This window comes from Pezoporus wallicus, unplaced genomic scaffold, assembly GCF_028554395.1.
Source record: "Pezoporus wallicus isolate ANWC-B61680 ecotype Strahan unplaced genomic scaffold, APGP_CSIRO_Pwel_v1 contig_5155, whole genome shotgun sequence".
NCBI lineage: Eukaryota > Metazoa > Chordata > Aves > Psittaciformes > Psittacidae > Pezoporus > Pezoporus wallicus.
In genome coordinates, this window is record NW_026637877.1 from 20582 (window position 1) to 42910 (window position 22329).

Genomic DNA, 22329 nt, shown 5'->3' on the forward strand with positions numbered 1-22329 from the left:
TAATAAAAGAACGTATGGCTAGTCATTCAAGTTCCACGTGAAGGTAGAGTATAAAAGTGGATGAGAGGGGAGGAGATAGGGAAGGCTCCATTGTAACTTCTGGGATCAGTCGACAAGCTGAACCTGTCTTCTCCCTCATAGGGATGCCTATTGGGTAAGAACTTTATCTTATGCACACTCAATAAATCATAGAATCATAGAATAGTTAGGGTTGCAAAGGACCTTAAGATCATCTATTTCCAACCCCCCTGCCATGGGCAGGGACACCTCCCACTAAATAACTCACTGTAGCGGTTATTAGTGATTATAGTCTGATTGTGTATCACTTCAAGCTTGTTTTTGCAGACAGTCCCTGTCACCGGCAATCTCTGAACCTTGTCACAAACTTGTATTTTGTATAATTAAAGACTTCAACTGAAGTTGGTTCTGTGTAAGTTTCCAGAGACTTGAATGATCGAAATAAGAGATTTGACTCAGTGATAATGTTGATGAAGGTCCCTGAATAGATTAGACAAATCACCCTTCTGTTCGATGAGCTGTCTAGTAACAGGATGCTAACAGACTGGTCAGGCACAAGGCATTCTTTTGTGGGAAACTGGCAGGCTGGTCAAATATAAAGGTGTCCTGGGTTCAGCAGTAGCAGTCATTTTTCTCCTTAGTAGCTGGTGCAGTGCTGTGTTTTTGACTTTCAGCCTGGGAACTGTGCTGATAACACCAGTGTTTTTAGTTGCTGCTTAGCAATGTTTAGTCTGACCAAGGACTTTCTGATTCTCGTGCTCTGCCAGGGAGGAGGGGAAGCCAGGAGGAAGCAGAGACAGAACACCTGACCCAAACTAACCAAAGACGTATTCCATACCACAGCACGTCATGCCCAGGATGTAGAACTGGGGACAGTTACCCAGAAGGGCTAGATCACTGCTTGGTCGGGCTGGGCATCGGTCGGCGGGTGGTGAGCGGTTGTATTCTCTTCCCTTGTTATTTCCCTTATCGTTATTATTACTGGTGGTAGCAGTAGTGGTTTGTGTTATACCTTAGTTACTGGACTGTTCTTATCTCAACCCATGGGAGTTACATTCGTTCGATTCTCCTCCCCATCCCTCCGGGAGCTGGGGGGAGGAAGGGAGGGGGAGTGAGCGAGCGGGCTGCTTGGCTGAATTACTAGCTGGGCTTAAACCATGACAAAAGGGCTCAAGAAAACCCCATTGTAATGTGAGAGTATTGGCGTGCAGGACAAATTTGGACAAGAAGGTGCAAGCATTACACAATCCTTAGCCATAAACTGTTGACCAGTTCTGAGACTGGGGTAGGATCCAGCTGCACACAGCCCCTCTAATATTCAGTATATGTTAATAGACATCTTCAATCCAGTGACCTTGCAGATGTCTGCAAATAGAGAGAGAGAGAGAGAGAGAGAGAGAGAGAGAGAGAGAGAGAGAGAGAGAGAGAGAGAGAGAGAGAGAGAGAGAGAGAGAGAGAGAGAGAGAGAGAGAGAGAGAGAGAGAGAGAGAGAGAGAGAGAGAGAGAGAGAGAGAGAGAGAGAGAGAGAGAGAGAGAGAGAGAGAGAGAGAGAGAGAGAGAGAGAGAGAGAGAGAGAGAGAGAGAGAGAGAGAGAGAGAGAGAGAGAGAGAGAGAGAGAGAGAGAGAGAGAGAGAGAGAGAGAGAGAGAGAGAGAGAGAGAGGAACGCAAATACAGCAGCTGATGTAATTTAATATACATATTCAGTGTAGTTTATAACGTTAAAATACCCATAAATCTTTGCTATCTGTTGCATCATCACAAGGCAAGGGTTGGACAGAACAACTCATGGTTTGTGCTCCTTCCTTCCCCACTTACCCTTGCAAAAAGTATACTTTCAAGGGGAGAAGCACTTTAAAAGTTGGGAAAATATTTATTTATGAACACTTTTATCCTTAGTTGGAACTGCAGAGCAAGAGAATACTTGAGGGTATCATACTTCCCAATTCTGTAAAGGCATCAGCTATATTATGATTTTTCCAAATTGTATCCTTCATACAAGAAATAGAAGGCTCGATGACTTTTCATTAAAATCCAAATTTTAATCAAATTGAAGGTGTCTCAGTGAAATAAATTTACTTCTAGTGCAAATCAATTCTATGGAACTACAAATTTAGATTGTAGTCTAGTTTTGCTGCACTTAATATTACTTGGACCCACTTATATAAAAACTTTATTACTTCTAGACAAACCTGAAAAAACTAGCTCAAACTAATTTGACAGAACAATAAAGCATTATTGAAAAGTGACATTCACAGACCTTTGTAAGCTTGCAGCATGACACTTTGCATGGATATGCAAAGGAAATGACAGAATATGGGTTTTATATAGAACATGAATTTATTAATGCAAAAGACTCAGTATCTTTTATACTTAATACTAGGAAGCCAATGTTACTTTTTATATTAAAAAAAAAACCAAACCAAACAAAAAATCCACCAGCACCCCCCCCCCCCATCAAAAAAACAACAAACCAACCAACCAAGCAAACTAAATAACCCATCCTCCAGAATTTCATCTGTACTGCAAAAACTGCTGACTGGTCATCCAGAGCACTGATCGCACATATTAGCAATCATAGAATCATAGAATAGTTAGGGTTGGAAAGGACCTTAAGATCATCTAGTTCCAACCCCCCTGCCATGGGCAGGGACACCTCACACTAAACCATATCACCCAAGGCCTCGTCCAACCTGGCCTTGAACACTGTCAGGGATGGAGCATTCACAACCTCCCTGGGCAACATATTCCAGTGCCTCACCACCCTAACAGTAAAGAATTTCTTCCTTATATCCAATCTAAATTTCCCCTGTTTAAGTTTTAACCCATTACCCCTTGTCCTGTCACTACAATCCCTCATGAATAGTCCATACCCGTCATCCCTATAGGCCCCCTTCAGATACTGAGGTCTCCAAGCAGCCTTCTCTTCTCCAGGCTGAACAGCCCCAACTTTCTCAGCCTATCTTCATATGGGAGGTGCTCCAGTCCCCTGATCATCCTCAGGGCCCTTCTCTGGACTTGTTCCAACAGTCCTTTTTATGTTGAGAACACCAGAACTGCACACAATACTCCAGGTGAGGTCTCACAAGAGCAGATTAGAGGGGCAGGATCACCTCCTTCGACCTGCTGGTCACGCTCCTTTTGATGCAGCCCAGGATACAGTTGGCTTTCTGGGCTGCAAGCGCACTCTGCCGGCTCATGTTCATTTTCTCATCAACCAGCACCCCCAAGTCCTTCTCCGCAGGGCTGCTCTGAATCTCTTCTCTGCCCATCCTGTAGCTGTGCCTGGGATTGCTCCGACCCAGGTGTAGGACCTTGCACTTGTCATGGTTAAACTTCTTAAGGTTGGCATCAGCCCACCTCACAAAGTGTGTCAAGGTCCCTCTGGATGGCATTCCTTCCCTCCAGCATATCAACCGAAACACAGAGCTTGGTGTCATCGGCAAACTTGCTGAGGGTGCACTCAATCCCACTGTCCATGTCAGTGGCGAAGATGTTAAACAAGACTGGTCCCAACACCAATCCCTGAGGGACACCACTCGTTACTGGTCTCCAGCTGGACATTGAGCCATTGACCACAACTCTTTGCGTGCGGCCATCCAGCCAGTTCTTTATCCACTGAGTGGTCCATCCATCAAACTGATGTCTCTTCAATTTAGAGACAAGGATGTCATGCAGGACAGTGTTGAACGCTTTACACAAGTCCAGGTAGATGACATCAACTGCTCTACCACAGGCTCCAGAAAAGCAGAAATGTTGGCAGCCAGCTGGTGAACAGGAACTCCATGCAGAGTGGAGTGAGCTGCATAGTTCAGAATACACAAAATGTTTTAGAAAAGCCGAAGAAGAGCAAGAACTATCCTTGTATATATTTGCATCACATTTCAACACTTATAGTCCCCCAAATAATCCACTGAGTGGGAACATGGCCCCACTCACTCTTCCATCCCACCAGGGCAGTATGTCATGTCTTACGGTTAATTGTATAGACCATACATCTACAATCATAGGCAGCGTTTAGTCCCTCTGACACACCAAGTCTTCTTTCATCAGCAAATGAGCTGTTGCAATTGTGAACACTACCATTCCTCAGAATATTTTTGAGGAACAAATGATTTCTTTCCTGGTCTTGGTGGTTATATTGCTTATCATCATAATGCACCAAAGTTGCAAGCTGGGCATTTAAGTTCTATGAACTATCCATACATAGTTCGACAGACAACATAAAGGAGACAGAATCGACGTTCAAAAAACTAATTTTAATCAAAACAAGAAATTGTTGATCATTAACAAGTATATAAAACAGTGATTTAGTTAAATAAATTAATATCAGTGTATCAAATCTTAATTACTTTCAACTTCATGAGCATGTTTACATGGGTGATGAAGTACAACCTTTTTACCTATAATAATAAATAAAATGGAGAGCATGAAATAGTTTTTTCAAAAAAAAATACCTGCAAACATACCCCTAGCATGTTCTCTGATGAAAGGAACAAGAGACACTAGACAACTTTTGCATCAAAACATAAAAACTGCTTAAAAAATAATACAAGGATACAGAACCAACAGCTAAAGTAAAGACACTATACTGTAACCAAAGTTGTTATTTAATAATATAATGAATGGTTTGGTAGTTAGATCTCCAGTTTGGTTATTTTAAAGCATTAAGAAAAGGCAAGATAGAAGGCTGCTTTTGTTTGAGCAATTCTAGAGAAAATAAAATATATTAAAAAAGACAAACGGAAAAGTAGAACAGTTATAACTACACAACTTTGTCCTGCACAAAGTCAAAATACCTATGCAGAATATATATATATTTGTGCACAAAGGTTAGCTTATTATTAGCTCACTGCAAAGGCATAATGTATCGTGTCGATCATTTTGCATTTTGTGTCAAAAAGGATATTTCTCTAAGTTTCCTAGGCTAGGTGGCACAAAACCTGGTTCTAGCATACTGTAGCAGCTAAGGATTGCTGCTCTGGCTGTGTACTTTTTGTTATCCCTCTTTAGTACAGTGACTGTAGCAAGAATTTGTGTATACATATATATTTATATAAAATTTCCCCCAATAGGCACCAGTCCAACCATGCAAACCAAAAGGTGGCTCTGCATAGATGCCCAGCATATAGTTCACCACCTGAGAAGCAAGGCGCACTTTAGACCTTCAGATAGGTTTTCGTTTTTGTTTAAAACCAAGGTACTGCAGGTTCAAGTATTTTGTATTACATAGGTTTTCTTGGTTTTATAAATTAATGTTATATTTTTTCAATATTCAGACATATACTAGAACATATATACACTACAATAAATGCTCTCATTATTTTTAATTTTTTTTTTTATAAATCCCTGAGAATGTATGTTGACAGTCGCTAAGTTTCCACATGCACAAGCATTGTGTGCCATGCTTCTGGATGAACAGAACTGCAAAGCCATGTGGTCAGCCTCTTAACTGTATTTCATTTGTTGGTTTGTTTAAATATGCTGAAATGTAAGGATGAGTTACAAGGGAGTAAAGCTGAATCCATTTGAGGTACTTATCACAAGATGGAGGTGTTTGGTTTGGTTTTTAAAGCCATTGCAATATATGTTTTTTTTTGAGGCTCTGAACACATAGAAAAAGGAGAGCGATGTGGGCTTTTGCCACTTGACAACATATACTCAGTGTAAACCAAACCTTTTTTAACCTCTCTCTCACACAAAACAGAAAAAAGGGAAAAAAATAAACACACTTTTACAACATGACAGTTCAGTTTGCAAACTCAGTATAATGATAGACATATAATACCAGTGTGGCTCTGTTCCTTTAAGTTCAAAAGGATACAAAGGCAGGCTCAAAGCTCAAGTAAAAACAAATCCCCCCTCCATATTTTCATCAACCAAACCTCTCACGAACCAACATCATCAGTTTCTTTTTGCCTTTGTAGATTTGTTTTAGGTTGTCAATAAACTGTGCAAACTGGATGTGTCCATCATGAGCCATTAAGAAGGTCTCTCGGGCCTTGCTGAGGAACTCTATAAACTCACTATAGTGTCGCGGGCTGATGTGAGTGAGACGTGAATGTGTTGTATTAATGTAGGCTCCAATTGTGGCATCCAGGAGTTGTCTTAAAGGGGCTTTGTCCAATGACATGATCTTACCAGAGTTCCTCCTTCCATGAAGTCCCACCATGCCAGGAGTGGTCAAAGTACACCTACGCAAAATATCTGACAGTACTGTTGCACATTTGACACTTTTGACCATCAGAGGTATTATAGCTGCCAGTTCATTTTTCCCAAGGGAGTGGCTGAGTGCACATGCCCACAGAACATCATTAATGGCAGGGTGTGTGTCCTGATTGTAGCTCAGGTTGAGATGCGTTATGGCCAAAGTGGCCAGCTTGTATGCCCGCATGGGGTAACCACGGTGCTCCATGTATCTTGCTATAGTAAAAAGCTGCGAGTAACTCATGCTAGTTGTAGCAGCATCTAGAACAATTTGGTAAGCGGTCTCAAAAGCTATGTGATCCTTTTCACATAAGGTCAGTGCAGATAGGGCACAGTTTTGAGGATCCTTCATAGCACACTGTAGAGCAAGCGTCCTAGCGCTGCTGGCCAGCTTCTCCTGCTGATGGCAGTCCAGATGCAAATGGATAATGGTGCTGTTGGACATCACTGTGGTAGCAACAATACTAGTAGCTTCTGTTGGAGTGAAAAGTGTAAACCAGTTTTGCATGATACTATCCAGTGCATAAACACCTGGGGAGAAAGAAAGGATCAGGCACAACTGATAAAACCTAGCAGATACAGATCATAGAATCATAGAATCACAGAATCATAGAATCATAGAATGGTTAGGTGTTCAGCAAAAGATTACATTTTCAAAGTCTAACAGGTTGCCTGTACATCCAAGGAGATGTGCTTCAGGCAAGAAGGGCTAAATCAGATAATATGGTTGGAAAAGGACATTAAAACAAAGGCTACTGTGCAAACTCTGTAGCAATCACTATAATGCAGATAATAACTAAAAAGCCTGCAAGATAAGCTTTAAACTCCTGGTATGACAAGTGAGCTGTTTATCTAAGACAATTTGGATAACAAATTCTGGCTTATTTGAACTCATCACATGACTCAAAAGCAGCCTTCACACTTAAAAGACAATTTTAACTACCTTTCTCAGTGTTCATCTCAAGATATAGTGAGTGTATGCACAAAAGACTATGAAAGAACACTAAATGTCTCATTTAATAGAACATCATAGACTTTAATACTAAGCACACACACACACACACACAAATCCTTACCCCCACTCCCTCCCAACAGGCTTTTCAGATACATCTTGTATCAAATTCATGTGCACCCGAATTTCCTTATAATGGAAATACTCTGAGCAATATTCACTATTTGATATTACCTGAAATAGATATTTTCCTTCATATCACTTTATTCCTGGCACATGTGTGTGGTGGTGGGGAAGAAGGGGGAAAGAGTGACTAATGGGTTCCATGAATTGAGTCTTATAGCCAACTAGAGTGCCTTATTATTGATAGAGGCAGTTTACACATATCTGTGAGCCCACCTAAATCACACCCAGAGGTCCTTTTGTCCATAGGATTCTGATGTTTCCTGTGCACCATTTCACTTGTGCAAAATTTCAGCATAGTCAGAAAATATCAGATCTTCATCTAAATAATCATAGAATCATAGAATAGTTAGGGAGGAGGGGAAACCAGGAGGAAGCAGAGACAGGATACCTGACCCAAACTAACCAAAGGGGTATTCCATACCACAGCACATCATGCCCAGTATATAAACTGGGGGGAGTTACCCAGAAGGCCCAGATCGCTGCTCAGGTTGGGCTGGGTATTGGTCAGCAGGTGGCAAGTGGTTGTATTCTCTTCCCTTGTTATTTCCCTTATCATTATTATTATTGGTGGTAGCAGTAGTGGTTTTGTGTTATACCTTAGTTACTGGACTGTTCTTATCTAACCCTGTGGGAGTTACATTTTTTCGATTCTCCTCCCCATCCCTCCGGGAGTGAGGGGAAGAAGAAGGGGGGAGTGAGCGAGTGGCTGCGTGGTTCTGAGTTACCAGGCTTAAACCATGACAACTAATTTAAAGCAACATTAAAAACAATATTTTACTATTTGCCAACATGTAACTTCACAAAATAATACCCAGGAACTAATATCTACAAGATATACTCAGTAATAATTTCCTTAGCAAAGATGTAAAAACAATAAAACAAGAGCATTGCATGAAAATTTGCAGACAATTTTCTGGCTGAGGGCATACAAAGGCAAGCTTTATTTTCCCATGCTAGTAACAACATGAATTTCCCAGAGAATAAGCAGCAGCAATCCTTTAAAGTTCTGAAACTCAAGATTTATGAAAAAGTAGTAAATACAGTAGGGAAGCATACTTTCCAATATTACCTTTAGTGGCAATTAAAATTGCTCCCTTATCATAGTACTGACATTGTCCTCACTACCGTAGTTTTTAATGCTCGCATCTTCACTTTCAGATTCTGTATCCTCATCTTGCAGATGACAAACCAGAATATAGAAGTGTCCTCTGTTCAGCACTGAACCCAGGACAAGAAGCTAAGGGATGCCTCATCAAAACACACAAGAAATTTATGGCAAAACCCAAAAATTAACATAGCGTCCTGCTGAGTGCACTATTTTCCCACTATGGTCCTCTAAGTATGAAGCTAGTTCTTCTCCCACCTTATATTCACCTCACATGGATGGGTGCATTAATGTTTGGTTTGCTTTCCAGTGCAGATGAAAGGCAGGCCACTATGTCATAGCCACATAACAATGATGCACTGCACTCTAAGCTTGGATTTACCCAGGTGTCGTTGTTTAAACCCAGCCAGACAGCTCGTTCACTCACTCCCCCCTTTTTCCTCCCTCTTTCTTTCATTACCCCTCCTTCCCCGCTCCCAGAGGGATGGGGAGGAGAATCGAAAGAATGTAACTCCCATGGGTTGAGATAAGAACAGTCCAGTAACTAAGGTATAACACAAACCACTGCTTCTACCACCAATAATAATAATGATAAGAGAAAATAACAAGGGAAGAGAATACGATACCACCCGCCAAAAATGAGTCTGACCCAGAAGACCCCGTGTCCTTCCGGGTAACTCCCAGTTACCCTCCCGGGCATGATGTGCTGTGGTATGGAATACCTCTTTGGCTAGCTTGGGTCAGGTGTCCTGTCTCTGCTTCCTCCCGGCTTCCCCTCCTCCCTGGCAGAGCATGAGACTCACAAAGTCCTTGGTCTGGGTAAACATTACTTAGCAACAACTAAAAACATCAATGGTATCAGCACTGTTCCCAGGCTGAAAGTCAAAACACAATGCTGCACCAGCTACCAAGAATGAGAAACATTGACTGCTACTGCTAAACCCAGGACACCAGGGCTTTAAAAAACAAAACTGAGAAAACAAACAGCAAGCAATGATTGCCCCTTCATGAGATGGTCTGCCACACAGAGACATCCTCAGCATTTCATTCACCTGTTTTCGGGTTCCTCTTCCCCACAGCTGACCAGATAGATAGCACGCTCACCAGATTTTTGGAGTCTCACCTTTCAGTGCAAGTGAAGTTGTAGAATGGTGTAACAGCCCATAACCATGAGCCTTTTCTCTGCTGTAGCCTCAAACCCAAACCCAGTGTGGAGGGGACAAGGAGAAATCTAGGGTATTTCTCATGAGGTTATGCATGCCCCTACATTGCAGGGAAAAGAAGTCACTCTGCATTACTCAACTATTGTTGCACTTGGCTTGTGTTTATTCTATCACATGCTCAAAAAACCCACTCATCATTGCCATAATTAATGTCTTATAACCAAAGGAATTTTATAGATGAACAGGAAGTGGGAGACATTTGCAGAGCCTGGGTCCTCACAAACAAGATCAAGCCCTCTGGCTGACAAAAAAGCAGGAGCCCTTGAGAAGCATCTCAAAACATACCTATTTCTGTTGCACATGTTACTAACCACCTCACCATTTCCCGCCGTCGCCAATTCAGTGTTGACAGTGTCATCCGCATCACCTATTAGAACAACACAAATAAAATACAAATTAATCCTATTGCAAAATGAAGACAATATACCAGCAATTAGGGAGTCAAGTTACTCAAATACACTGAGGTTCAAAAAGGCAGCCTCTTGCCCTCTCCACTCTGTTACTTCTTTTTAGTTGATATGTCAAAAGACTTGATAAATAGTGCTCAACTATCTTAGAAAAGCATACAGAGTAATTCCAACTACAGGTCCTTCAAGGCCAGAGGAGAAACTCTGTTTTATTCAGGGAGAGGAACACCCCCCTCCCCCTCCCAAAATACACTACAAAAAAGCCCAACCAATAACCAATTATCCAAACTAAATTATATTGTGTCTCCTCCCTCTATGTATTTAGTCTTTAAAGTGTGTATTGGGTTTTTGTGGCAAGGTTTTGGTAGTGGGGGGCTACTGGGGTGGCTTCTGTGAGAAGCCACTAGAAGCTTCCCCTGCGTCCAATAGAGCAAAAACCAGCTGGCTTGAACACAGATCTGCCACTGGCCAAGGCCGGGTCTGTCAGTGATGGTGGCAGCACATCTGTGATAACATATTTAAGAAGGGGAAAACGTTATTGCACAGGAGCAATTGTAGCCAGAGAGATTAGTGAGAATATGTGAGAGAAAAAACTGTAGACACCAAGGTCAGCGAAGAAGGAGGGAGAGGAGGTGCTCCAGGTGCTGGAAAAGAGATTCCCCTGCAGCCCATGATGAGGCAGTCTGTCCCCTGCAGCCCATGGAGGTTAACAGTGGACCAGACATCTATCTGCAGCCTGTGGAGGACCCCATGCTGAAGCAGGTGGCTGTCCGAAGGAGGCTGTGACCCTGTGAAAAGCCTGCACTGGAGCAGGCTCCTGGCAAGACCAGTGAACCTGTGGAGTGAGAGGAGCCCACTCTGGAGCAGATTTGGTGGCAGGACTTGTGATGCCATGGGGAACTCATGCTGGAGCAGTGTGTTCCTGAAAGATTTCCCCATGGAAAGGACCTGTGCTGGAGCAGTTTGTGGAGAACTGTAGCTCACAGGAGGACCCACACTGGAGAAGTTCATGGAGGACTGTCTCCTGTGGGAGGGACCCCACGCTGGAGCAAGGGAAGAATGTGAGGAGTCTGTCCCTGAGGAGGAAGAAGTGGCAGAAACAATGTGTGATGAACTTGACCACAACCCCCATTCCCTGTCCCCCTTCACCACCTGGGGGAAGGAGGTAGAGAAATTGGAAGTAAAGTTAAGTTCAGGAAGAAGGGATAGGTGGAGGGAAGGTGTTTTAAGATTTGGTTTTATTTCTCGTTACCCTACTCTGATTTGGTTGGTAATAAATTAATTTCCTCAAGTTGAGTCTGGTTTGCCAGTGATGGCAATTGGTGAGTGATCTCTACCCATCCTTATCTTGACCCACGAGGCTTTCATTATATTTTCTCTCCCCCATCCAGTTGAGGAGGGAAGTGATGGAGTGGCATCCAGCCAGGGTCAGCCCACCACAAAATGTGTTAACTCTTGTTGAGCAAACTAACTCATCTAATTTTTCCCCCATCTGCATTTTTTTCATTGACTTCAACAATACAGAGAGGAGTTAGAGTGTACTGTGATTTAACTGGCTGCTTATGCTGCGATGTTATATATACACACTTCTAGATATATCCGGATATTATTAGTAAGTTGAAGAGATGATTTTGCTCTCTGAAGAACAAGTCCTTGCAAAGAAGTTCCACCATAAAACCGTCATAGAAAAAAGGACTATACACTCTGATTACAGTGCCTGTATTTCACATAATTTGCTATTATTGCTTATGTTGTTTCTCAAAATGTGGACAAATATGTTTATGCAGTAAAATGAACACTGCATGGAAGTTTCATGGAAAGCTTGTTTCAGCTGACTGGACAGACTCCACAGATGTCTAGATGAAGAAAGCAAATAGTTTTCCCCTTACAATATCATTGATCATACTGTGGTATTACTATTTGTAGCAATTAAACAAAGAGCATAATAGGTCAGTCAGAGCTTTCAGTGATGATCATTACATGTTAACTCATAAAATGCACTCAGAAAACAGCTTGGAGTCAGCAAAATTTGTAAGAGCTTTTGTAAGAGTTTTTGACCTGAAAAAGTTTCCTGACTTGAACTGTTCTAGAATTAGGTACCTTTCATTTGATTAAACTGGCAATTGGGGGGACTAAGAGAGGAACCCTTTACTGAAGATAAAAAAAAAAAACCAAGGATTGAAAATAAAGCATATATTGATGTCTTGACCACAGAGAAGCTGAAGTTCATTTATACTGTAGGGCATGTAGCCAAAGAACTATTTCACTTCTGCTCAATATGTTCTTGAGCCACTTCTTCCTAAAAGGGAGTTCCAGATCTGTTCAAATTCTATCCAATATCTGTGCTATCAATTGAAGAGAGCTTCTCAACAGGTTAGTAAGTCTGAAAATGACAAGAAACCCCTGGGAATTACATAGCTTATCTAAAAGCTAAGCTCTCTTTCACAGAGAATACAGAGAATAACCTTGACTTTGTCCTGATGGATCTTTTTTTGTTTGTTTTTTTTTTTTTTTAATAAGAATTTCTTGTTCTAGAGGAACAGATGATCTCACTACCCATAAGAGAAGCAGATTTCCACAGCAACCATGGGAATAAGAAAGGCTAACAAAGCAAACAATGTCAGCTTTCTGATTAAAGACTTCTAAAAGTCTAGAATAGGCAAATAGTACCTTTCTTTGGCATGAGAAGCAACTGGAATAATATCCTTTCCCCAGAAGTGTTTGGGGCTTTGTTTACTGAAGCAAAGTAATAAATGGTTTTCTGTTCTTTGCATTTTTTGCTTGTTTGGAGTTTTTAATTGTTTTTAAGAACTCCCTGAAGAGGGATAGAGAGATCTATTTTTGTTGAAATGAACTGTGTAAACTACAAGATTCATCAGTATAAGGCAATATTACTCCAGATATCAAAAAAAAAATTAGCTTTCTCTTTGTAGCTTGTGAAGTCTCTCCTGAGAGCCTGAAAACTGATCTGAGGTTTGTGTACATGTCAAGCTGAGTCTGATACAGATGACCATCCTGCAGCTTGTGGAGTGCAGGATTTTATGAAGTGAAAGGGCTGCTGTTTGCACAGTCTGCCTTAGAAACAGGTCATTATGGTTGACCTTGGCTTTCTCCAGGAATTCAACAAGCACCTACCAAATCTCATTTGAAGGAAAAGAGGAAAGGATGGGAGAAATGATAAGAAGCCCCTCAAAGCCATGGAAAAGATCTGCAAAAATGCATTTCTGGCAAGCAGAATAATTTTGCTCTCTAGCCATTCCTACATATACTCCCAAACCCACTGTATTAGTCCTCTCATCCCTTAACAGGAGTGCCCTGCAGACAGCTGCTTCCAGCTCTCTCTTTCCACTCAAATGGTACAAAGGTGCAGATCCTTGCTCTGTGTTTACCAGTCAACTGTGCTTTGCATCAGAAAATGGAATCAAAAAGTTCCAGACAGAGCCCAAAGAGGGTATGTTCCTAAGTGACTTAAAGAGCTGCACCCACCAACACGGGGTAAAATTTCTGTCTTCTACTGCAGTAACAATGAATGAGGGAAATACCTGAAGGCCCAACTCCAGAGAAACTTTCAGAAGAGTGATATCTGGCAAGCTGTCCATGAGTGTTGCTATTTTAAATGCATCCTGGGCAAGTTTGAAGATGTGTGATGAGGAGTGGATATTTTTCTGTATGGATTCTAACACTGTTTCCAGCCTCCGAACATCACCTGCAATGTGTGAACAGAATCACCAAAAACAAAACAAGCTCCCAAAACATCCAGAAATGCCTTATAATCGAGCCAGCCATTGCTATGCAATAGTACGTTTCAGTTACACACATTTTGTTTTTATAAACCTGCCATAATTAAATTATGTGAACAAAAGATACAAGGCAGCACAAACTCCTCTAGTGCCTGCCTGATGGTACATGGCCAAAAGTCATCCCAATTTGTGAAATTTAAAAGTGATTTTTCCACTCCTGGATTTCACAATCTATATCATATGTCAGAACAAAAAGCTGTCCCATGAGTGTCAATTAAAGCTACCATGTAGCTAGTTTAAACCACTTTGCTAGAAAATTGACAGGTTTAAGTCAGTTCAGTTTGTTGTTCCCATTTCAAGCTCCTGTCAGATTGTGATTTGGATTCCCAAACTTGTGCTTATTACATGTAATATTAAAAGCATACATTTAGTTGAGTATGTAACTGACAGCAATGTACCTTTGGCTGCTGTTAGCATGGTCGATGCCAGCTCACACTGCTGGGATTCGATGTGACTTAGGGTGAACCAGTGGGGATACCGGTTTGGAACAATTGATGCAATGTGGTGTGGGTGGGACATGTCTCCCGAAGGAGCTGTAGATTCCAGTACTAGCAAACTGAAATAAGGAAGAAATCATCTTTCATTAAATCATTATTATATTAGGTTACTCATAAGCAAAACTAAAGCTGCAAGAACACTTGACCTTGTTTATGAAATGTGTAGTTTTGGGTATAAAGGTATTGAAAACCACTTCTCTTCTTGGGGAATCTTAAAAGTCCATTTGCCAAACTTGCCTAAATCAGTGGGCATCTGTAGGAATTCACAGGACAATTAAGCCATCCATTGGCCAAGGCAGTAGAGACTTTCTGTATCATCCATAGAGTTGAAGCTTTTTTCTCTCGCCTTGTTTCAGTCTTTGAATATTTGGAATACTTTCTTTACTTGCAGATGCTCAAACTAAGGGAGAGGGATATTCAACAAGTCATTTGGATTTTGACCTTGCAATAATTTCAGGCCTACCAAAAGGACATTTTACTGCTCAAATATGAACTAGTTTTTAAGGTCCTTAAACTCTACCTACCAACATTTGATAATGTGCACACTAATATGAAAAAAAGACCTTTTTGATTTGTATCAAGTCAAATCTCTTCCCTAGTACCACTGAGACACCTCTTTACATAGCTTTATATACCTAAAATAAAACAGATATAAATTCTTTAGCTGATTTCTTTTTCCAAGCAGAGAGAGGGAGAAGAAAAAAAGATGCATTATAAAATGTTTCAAATAAACAGGAAAAATATGAACTACATAATGCAAAAAGGATTTTTAGGTTATGAGTAAAAGTAAATAGACAAAAAGCATGAAAGGAAGAAGCTGTTTGAGGGAAATCTTGTCACTTTGAATTTCATTGCCAGCTTCTATGTTTCTTTGCTGTGAAAAAAGAAATACTGTTGTGAATTGGTGGTTTTCATGCAATTTTGGCAAGATTAGGGAACATCATAACAATAACAAGCAGATTTAGCATTCTTCACTTTTTTTCCCTTTAGAGCATCAATTATTTGGCTAAGTTTTAGCAAAGCTACTTTGTGATTAAACATCACCATTAAAGACTGACTCCCAAAGCCTAGGTTGAAATTCAGGCTTCACAAGGTATTAGCCAAATTAAGCTAAATATTGAAGTCCAAATTCCAAGTGAGTAGTCAACTAGGTCACCACAGATCCACATTCTCTGATGCTCTACTCTATATGTTTCAGTGTTGCAAGCAGACAGACTGTAGACAGAAGTGACCATCAAGAACAGCAAACCCTATCCTTGCAGAACTGAGGTGCATGCATGAAAGGCCTTATGGTCTCAGATTCCATTGAATTCACACTGAATGTTCCACACACTAAAAGAGGAATAAAAAAATAAACAGCAACACGGGATTTTGAATACAGATAGACAAAATATTCCAGAGTTGCTGACGTGACCTGTGTAGACACATGTCTGGAAAGCAACTAGCTGTACTCTTGGAAAGTAAACTTCTTTGATAAATGTTCAGGAGAAGAAAGAAATATGCTTGACTTCTAAAAGCATAAGCAAGTGCACAGACTTCTATGTGCAAATATTATACCCCAGCCATGGAGGAAGGGATGCTCAAATTTACCTCTTCTGATCAGAGAATCATAGAATCAGAATGGTTAGGGTTGGAAAGGACCATAAGATCATCCGGTTCCAACCCCTCTACCATGGGCAGATGTGTACAGATGTGAGGGCAAATCTAGTTGCAATATCTGTCACTCCACTGATCGCCAGGGTTGATTCAGCTGATCTGGCTGGCTAGGCAGGTGTCCCCTTCCTCCCTCACTGCTCCACGTGCGTCCCTCTCAAAAATGTGTGCTCAGTCAAAGAGGATGGTACTGTTCATTGGGCACGGGTATATGGTAGCTGTGCTCCCCTTCTAGAACCTCCAAACAAGCTCATGGTCCAGTTGTAGGAGAACCATGTAGAGTAGTCAAGCTTCCAAGACTGCAGACACATCCAAGTGAGGCACTGCACATGGCAGTCTGCCATTGTTTAAATTCATCCCTCGATCATGAGCCCATCTATATGTTGTATCTCTGCCCTGATGGCCTGAAGTATCATGGACCCACCAGGCCAAAAATAATTCACCTTTATGTTGCCAATCTAAGTCCATCTGAGCCACTTCAATCTTAGCCGCTTTATCCACTTGTTGGTTGCTCTGGTGTTCCTCAGAGGCCTGACTCTTGGGTACGTGGGCATCTACATGGTGTACCTTCACCACCAGGTTCTGCACCATGGCAGCAATATCTTTCCACAGTGCAGCAGCCCAGATGGGTTTACCTCTGCGTTGCCAGTTGCTCTGCTTCCATTGCTTCAACCACCCCCACAGGTCATTTGCCACCATCCATGAGTCAGTATAAAGTACTGGCCATTTGTTTTTTGTTGTTCAGCAATGTCCAAGGCCAGCTGGATGGATTTTATCTCTGCAAGTTGACTCGATTCACCCTCTCCTTCAAAAGTTTCTGCGACTTGCCTTAGGGGACTCTATGCAACTGCCCTCCATCTCCAATTCCTTCCCACAATACAGCAGGACCCATCAGTAAACAAGGCATACTGCTTTTCACTTTCTGACAGTTTATATATGGTGGGGCCTCTTCAGCACGCATCACCTCCTCCTCTGGTGACATTCTGAAATCTTTGCCCTCTGGCCAGTCCATGATGACTTCCAGAATGCCTGGATGACTGGGATTTCCTGTTCGAGCTCGTTGTGTAATTAGTCCAGCTCATTTACTCCATGTAGCATCAGTTGCATGATGTGTAGAGAAGACCCTGCCTTTGAACATCCAGCCCAGCACAGGCAATTGGGGTGCCAGGAGAAGCTGTGCTTCAGTGCCAATCACTTCCGAAGCAGCTCGAACCCCTTCATAGGCTGCCAGTATCTCTTTTTCAGTTGGGGTATAGCTGGCCTCAGATCCTCTGTATCCCCAACTCCAAAAGCCGAGGGGTCGACCTCGAGTCTCCCCTGGAGCTTTCTGCCAGAGGCTCCAGGCAGGATCATTCTCCCCAGCTACAGTGTACAGTACTTTTTTTTATATGTGGCCCGGTCCGGACAGGTCCAAGGGCTACTGCATGAACTGTCTCTCATTTAATTTGCTCAAAGGCTTGTTGTTGCTCAGGGCCCCGTTTAAAATCATTCTTCTTCTGGGTCACATGATAGAGTGAGCTTGCAATCAGACTCTAATTTGGGCTGTGCATTCTCTAGAACCACACAGCATTTAAGAAAGCTTGTGTTTCTTTCTTATTAGTTAGTGGAGACATTGCTGTTATCTTGTTGATCACACCTGTGGGGATCTGGCAACATCCATCTTGCCATATTATTCCCAAAAAATTAATCTCCTGTGCAGGTCCCTTGACCTTACTCTGTTTTATGCCAAAACCAGCTTTTAGCAGGATTTAGATTTAGGATTTTTCTCCCTTTCTCAAAACATTCCACTGTATCATCCCCCACAATAATGTCATCAATGTATTGCAGGTGTTCTGGAGCTTGCCTCTTTTCCACTGCAGTCTGGATCAGTCCATGTCAGATGGTAGGGCTGTGTTTCTCTTTTGCACTTCCTTTGTCAATTCCCCCTTCCCTAGCAAGTGATCCCAGCTGCTTGGCTTCCCCACCTTCTAGTTCATGACCCTTGGACCCATTCTCCCAGCATAGGAGCAACCAGGTGATGATGTGCTCCCCTGGTTAATGGGTAAAATCTTTTTGCAAATTCTGTAGCTCGGTTGTGTTCTGGGGTCAAGAAGTCACCTCTTCTTCTTCTTCTTTTCAAGGCCAGGTTGGACAGAGGCTTGGGTGACATGGTTTAGTGTGAAGTGTCCCTGCCTGCAGGGGGTTTGGAACTAGAAGATCTTAAGGTCCTTTCCAGTCCTAATTATTCTATGATTCTTCCTCTGATCCACATAATAATAACTCCTGATCAGATGCTGTCCTGTGTAGTAAGTGCATTGGTTCTTCATCTTTCTTCACTGTACGAGTTGCTTTTTTTGCCTCTTTTTTGCTTTTCCTCTTGCGTACAGGGGCACAAATTGGTCCTCTAGTTTAGCTGCAGTGATTATCACTGTGGTTGGAGTGGCAGCAGTATCTGTTGTCAGGGTTGGTGCAGTTTCTGTGCTTGGGGTTTGAGTAGCACCAGCAGCTGCTCTGTCTGTTGCTCTCAGGATTTGGTTAGATGCTGTACTTGTCAATGGGATTTGGGTAGATGCTCTACTTGTCACTGGGGTTGGTGTAGCTGCTGTGCTTGGAGTTGGAGCAGCTGCGTTGTCTGGTGCTTTGCCATCAGATCCAGACACATTTTTCCCTTTGAAGGTGCTGGATAGTGTTGAACAGGCCTCTGTAAATATAGGCCAAGCCCCAGCACATTGCCATGATTTGTCCCCTTCTGGTATGACCAGGATGACAACACACCTCATTTAGGTGTTTTACTAATTTTTCTGGATTTTGCACTTGGTCAGTGATGAAGTTCCAAAGCACTGGAGGGGCACACTGGCCTAGATACTTGCCCATAATATCCCACACACCCTGCCACTCATGGCTGTCCAGCCTCGGGGAAAATCTCTTGGTCCACCTGTATTGCTGTCTAACCCTAGACAAGACCTAAACCCTACTCTGCTTAACTTTCAAGATCAGACGAAATGGTCATGGGTAAAACACACTCTATATGTGTGCCAACATGCTAATCTCCATCAAAACCAGCAGGCAGGTCTCAAGGGTACCCAAAGGGCATTCAAAACCTTCAGAACTCTCAAATGATGCTGTAAATAGTCTGGTGGGGGAGCTGGGAACGTAAAGGAATGTCTCCTTCATAGGTTAATCCCCCGAGGAGAAGAAAAAGATGTGTAATTGCTAAACACCTCCATTATATACCTCCCAAAGTACAGAGATGATGAACACACTGGGAACGCAAGCCAGACCAGTTTCATGATCAATGAGTTGATTGCATTAGAAGTCATTACCATAAGGTACAGCAAAACAAGAACCTTACCGCAAGCCCCCCAGACGATAAACACTAAAGCAGCAAATACCAGCTGTAAGTGTGGTAAGACATGCAGAAACTCTGAGATCAAGAGCAACAACTTTGAGAGCCAATAAATCAGCATTGTGACAAGTGACTATTAATCCGAAACAATGAATGCTTATCACAAATACAATTAGAGACACTCCAGTCAGATCTGTCATTATCTCAACCCTTCGTGCCCCAAGATCGGCGCCACAAACAGCTGTCCTGGTTTAAGCTCACCTGGCAACCCAGAATCACGCAGCCACTCTCTCACTCCTCCCCCCTCTTCCCCCCCCCCGCTCCCAGTGGGATGGGGAGGAGAATCAAATGAATGTAACTCCCACAGGATAAGAACAGTCCAGTAACTAAGGTATAACACAAAACCACTACAGCTACCACCAACAATAAAAATGACAAGGGAAATAACGAGGGAAGAGAATACCACCCACCAAACGATACCCAGCGTGACCTGAGCAGCAATCTGCCCCTAGTTTATATACTGGGCATGACGTGCTGTGGTATGGAATACCCCTTTGGTTAGTTTGGGTCAGGTGTCTTGTCTCTGCTTCCTCCTGACTTCCCCTCCTCCCTGGCAGAGCATGGGACTCAGAAAGTCCTTGGTCAGATTAAACATTATTTAGCAACAACTAAAACCATCGGTGTTATCAGCATAGTTCCCAGGCTGAAAGTCAAAACCACAGCACTGCACCAGCTACTTAGAAGGAGAAAAATGACTGCTATTGCTGAACCCAGGACAGACACCTGGCACTAAACCATGTCGCCCAAGGCTCTGTCCCTTGAACACTGCCAGGGATCGAGCATTCTCGACTTCCCTGGGCAACTTATTCCAGTGCCTCACCACCTTGACAGTAAGGAACTTCTTCCTTATATTCAACCTAAACTTCCCCTGTTTAAGTTTTAACCCACTACATCTTGTCCTACCACCATAGTCCCTAATGAAGAGTCCATCCCCAGCATCCTTATAGGCCCCCTTCAGATACTGGAAGGCTGCTATGAGGTCTCCACCCAGCCTTCTCTTCTCCAGGCTGAACAGCCCCAACTTTCTCAGCCTATATTCATACGGGAGGTGCTCCAGTCCCCTGATCATCCTCGTGGCCCTTCTCTGGACTTGTTCCAACAGTTCCATGTCCTTTTCATGTTGAGGACACCAGAACTGTACACAATACTCCAGGTGAGGTCTCACGAGAGCAGAGTAGAGGGGCAGGATCACCTCCTTCGACCTGCTGGTCACACTCCTCTGGATGCAGCCCAGGATACGGTTGGCTTTCTGGGCTGCAAGCACACACTGCCGGCTCATGTTCAGTTTCTCATCAACCAACACCCCCAAGCCCTTCTCTGCTGGGCTGCTCTGAATCTCTTCTCTGCCCAACCTGTAGCTGTGCCTGGGACTGCTCCAACCCAGGTGTAGGAACTTGCACATCATTTTGTTAAACTTCATGAGGTTGGCATTGGCCCACCTCACAAGTGTGTCAAGGTCCCTCTGGATGGCATTCCTTCCCTCCAGCGTATCAACCGAACCACACAGCTTGGTGTCATCGTCAAACCTGCTGAGGGTGCATTCAAACCCACTGTCCATGTCACAGAATCACAGAATCCCAAGGGTTGGAAGGGAGCTCAAAAGATCATCTAGTCCAACCCCTTGCAAGGGCAGGGTAACCTAGAGTACATCACACAGGAACTTGTCCAGGCGGGCCTTGAATATCTCCAACGTAGGAGACTCCACAACCCCCCTGGGCAACCAGTTCCAGTGATCTGTCACTCTCACAGAAAAGAAATTTTTCCTGATGTTCACATGGAACCTCCTATGCTCCAGTTTACACCCATTGCCCCTTGTCCTATCACTGGACATCACTGAAAAAAACCTAGCTCCATCATCCTGACACTCACCCTTTACATATTTGTAAACATTGACGAGGTCACCCCTCAGTCTCCTCTTCTTCAAGCTAGAGACCCAGCTCCCTCAGCCTCTCCTCATAAGGGAGATGTTCCACTCCCTTAATCATCTTTGTGGCTCTGCACTGGACTCTTTCAAGCAATTCCCTGTCCTTCTTGAACTGAGGGGCCCAGAACTGGACACAGTAATCCAGATGCAGCCTCAGCAAGGCAGAGTAGAGGGGGAGGAGAACCTCTCTTGACCTACTAACCACACCCTTTCTAATGCACCCTAGGATGCCATTGGCCTTCTTGGCCACAAGGGCACATTGATGGCTCATGGTCATCCTCCTATCCACCAGGACCCCCAGGTCCCTTTCCCCTTCACTACTGTCCAGCAGGTCAGCCCCCAACCTGTACTGGTACATGGGGTTGATCTTCCCCAGATGCAAGACTCTACACTTGCCCTTGTTGAATTTCATCAAGTTTCTCCCCGCCCAACTCTCCAGCCTGTCCAGGTCTTGCTGAATGGCAACACAGCCTTCTGGTGTGTCAGCCACTGCCCAGTTTAGTATCATCAGTGAACTTGCTGAGGGTACACTCGGTTCCCTCATCCAGGTCGTTGATGAAAATATTAAACAGCACTGGTCCCAGCACCGACCCCTGAGGGACTCCACTAGTCACAGACCTCCAGCTAGATTCTGCCCCATTAACCACAACTCTCTGCCTTCTTCCTTTCAACCAGTTCTTGATCCACCTCACTACCTGATCATCAAGCCCACACTTCCTTAGCTTATCTATGAGGATGCTGTGGGAGACAGTATCAAATGCCTTACTGAAATCAAGAAAAACCACATCTACTGCTCTACCATCATCCATCCACCTAGTTACTTCCTCATAGAAGGCTATAAGGTTGGTCAAACATGAATTCCCCTTGGTAAAACCATGCTGGCTGCTCTTAATGACCCCCTCATCCTTGATATGCCTAGAGATGGTGTCAAGAATAAGTTGTTCCATCACCTTTCCAGGGATGGAGGTAAGGCT

General features: G+C 43.1%; 1 protein-coding gene across 4 annotated transcripts in view; it reads right to left on the minus strand.

Moving 5' to 3' along the window:
* Positions 1–4254: 4254 nt before the first annotated feature.
* The window catches only part of LOC130598551 (zinc finger SWIM domain-containing protein 6), a 179280-nt gene continuing 161205 nt past the window's right edge, over positions 4255–22329 (minus strand). For all 4 annotated transcript variants that reach the window (XM_057408065.1, XM_057408064.1, XM_057408066.1 and 1 more), the window contains 4 exons: positions 14295–14452; positions 13639–13802; positions 9975–10056; positions 4255–6754 (listed from right to left, as the gene is read on the minus strand). In XM_057408065.1, coding sequence (XP_057264048.1) covers positions 5892–6754; positions 9975–10056; positions 13639–13802; positions 14295–14452 — 1267 coding nt within the window. In that variant the 3' untranslated portion in view covers positions 4255–5891. The remainder of the gene's footprint in view (positions 6755–9974; positions 10057–13638; positions 13803–14294; positions 14453–22329) is intronic.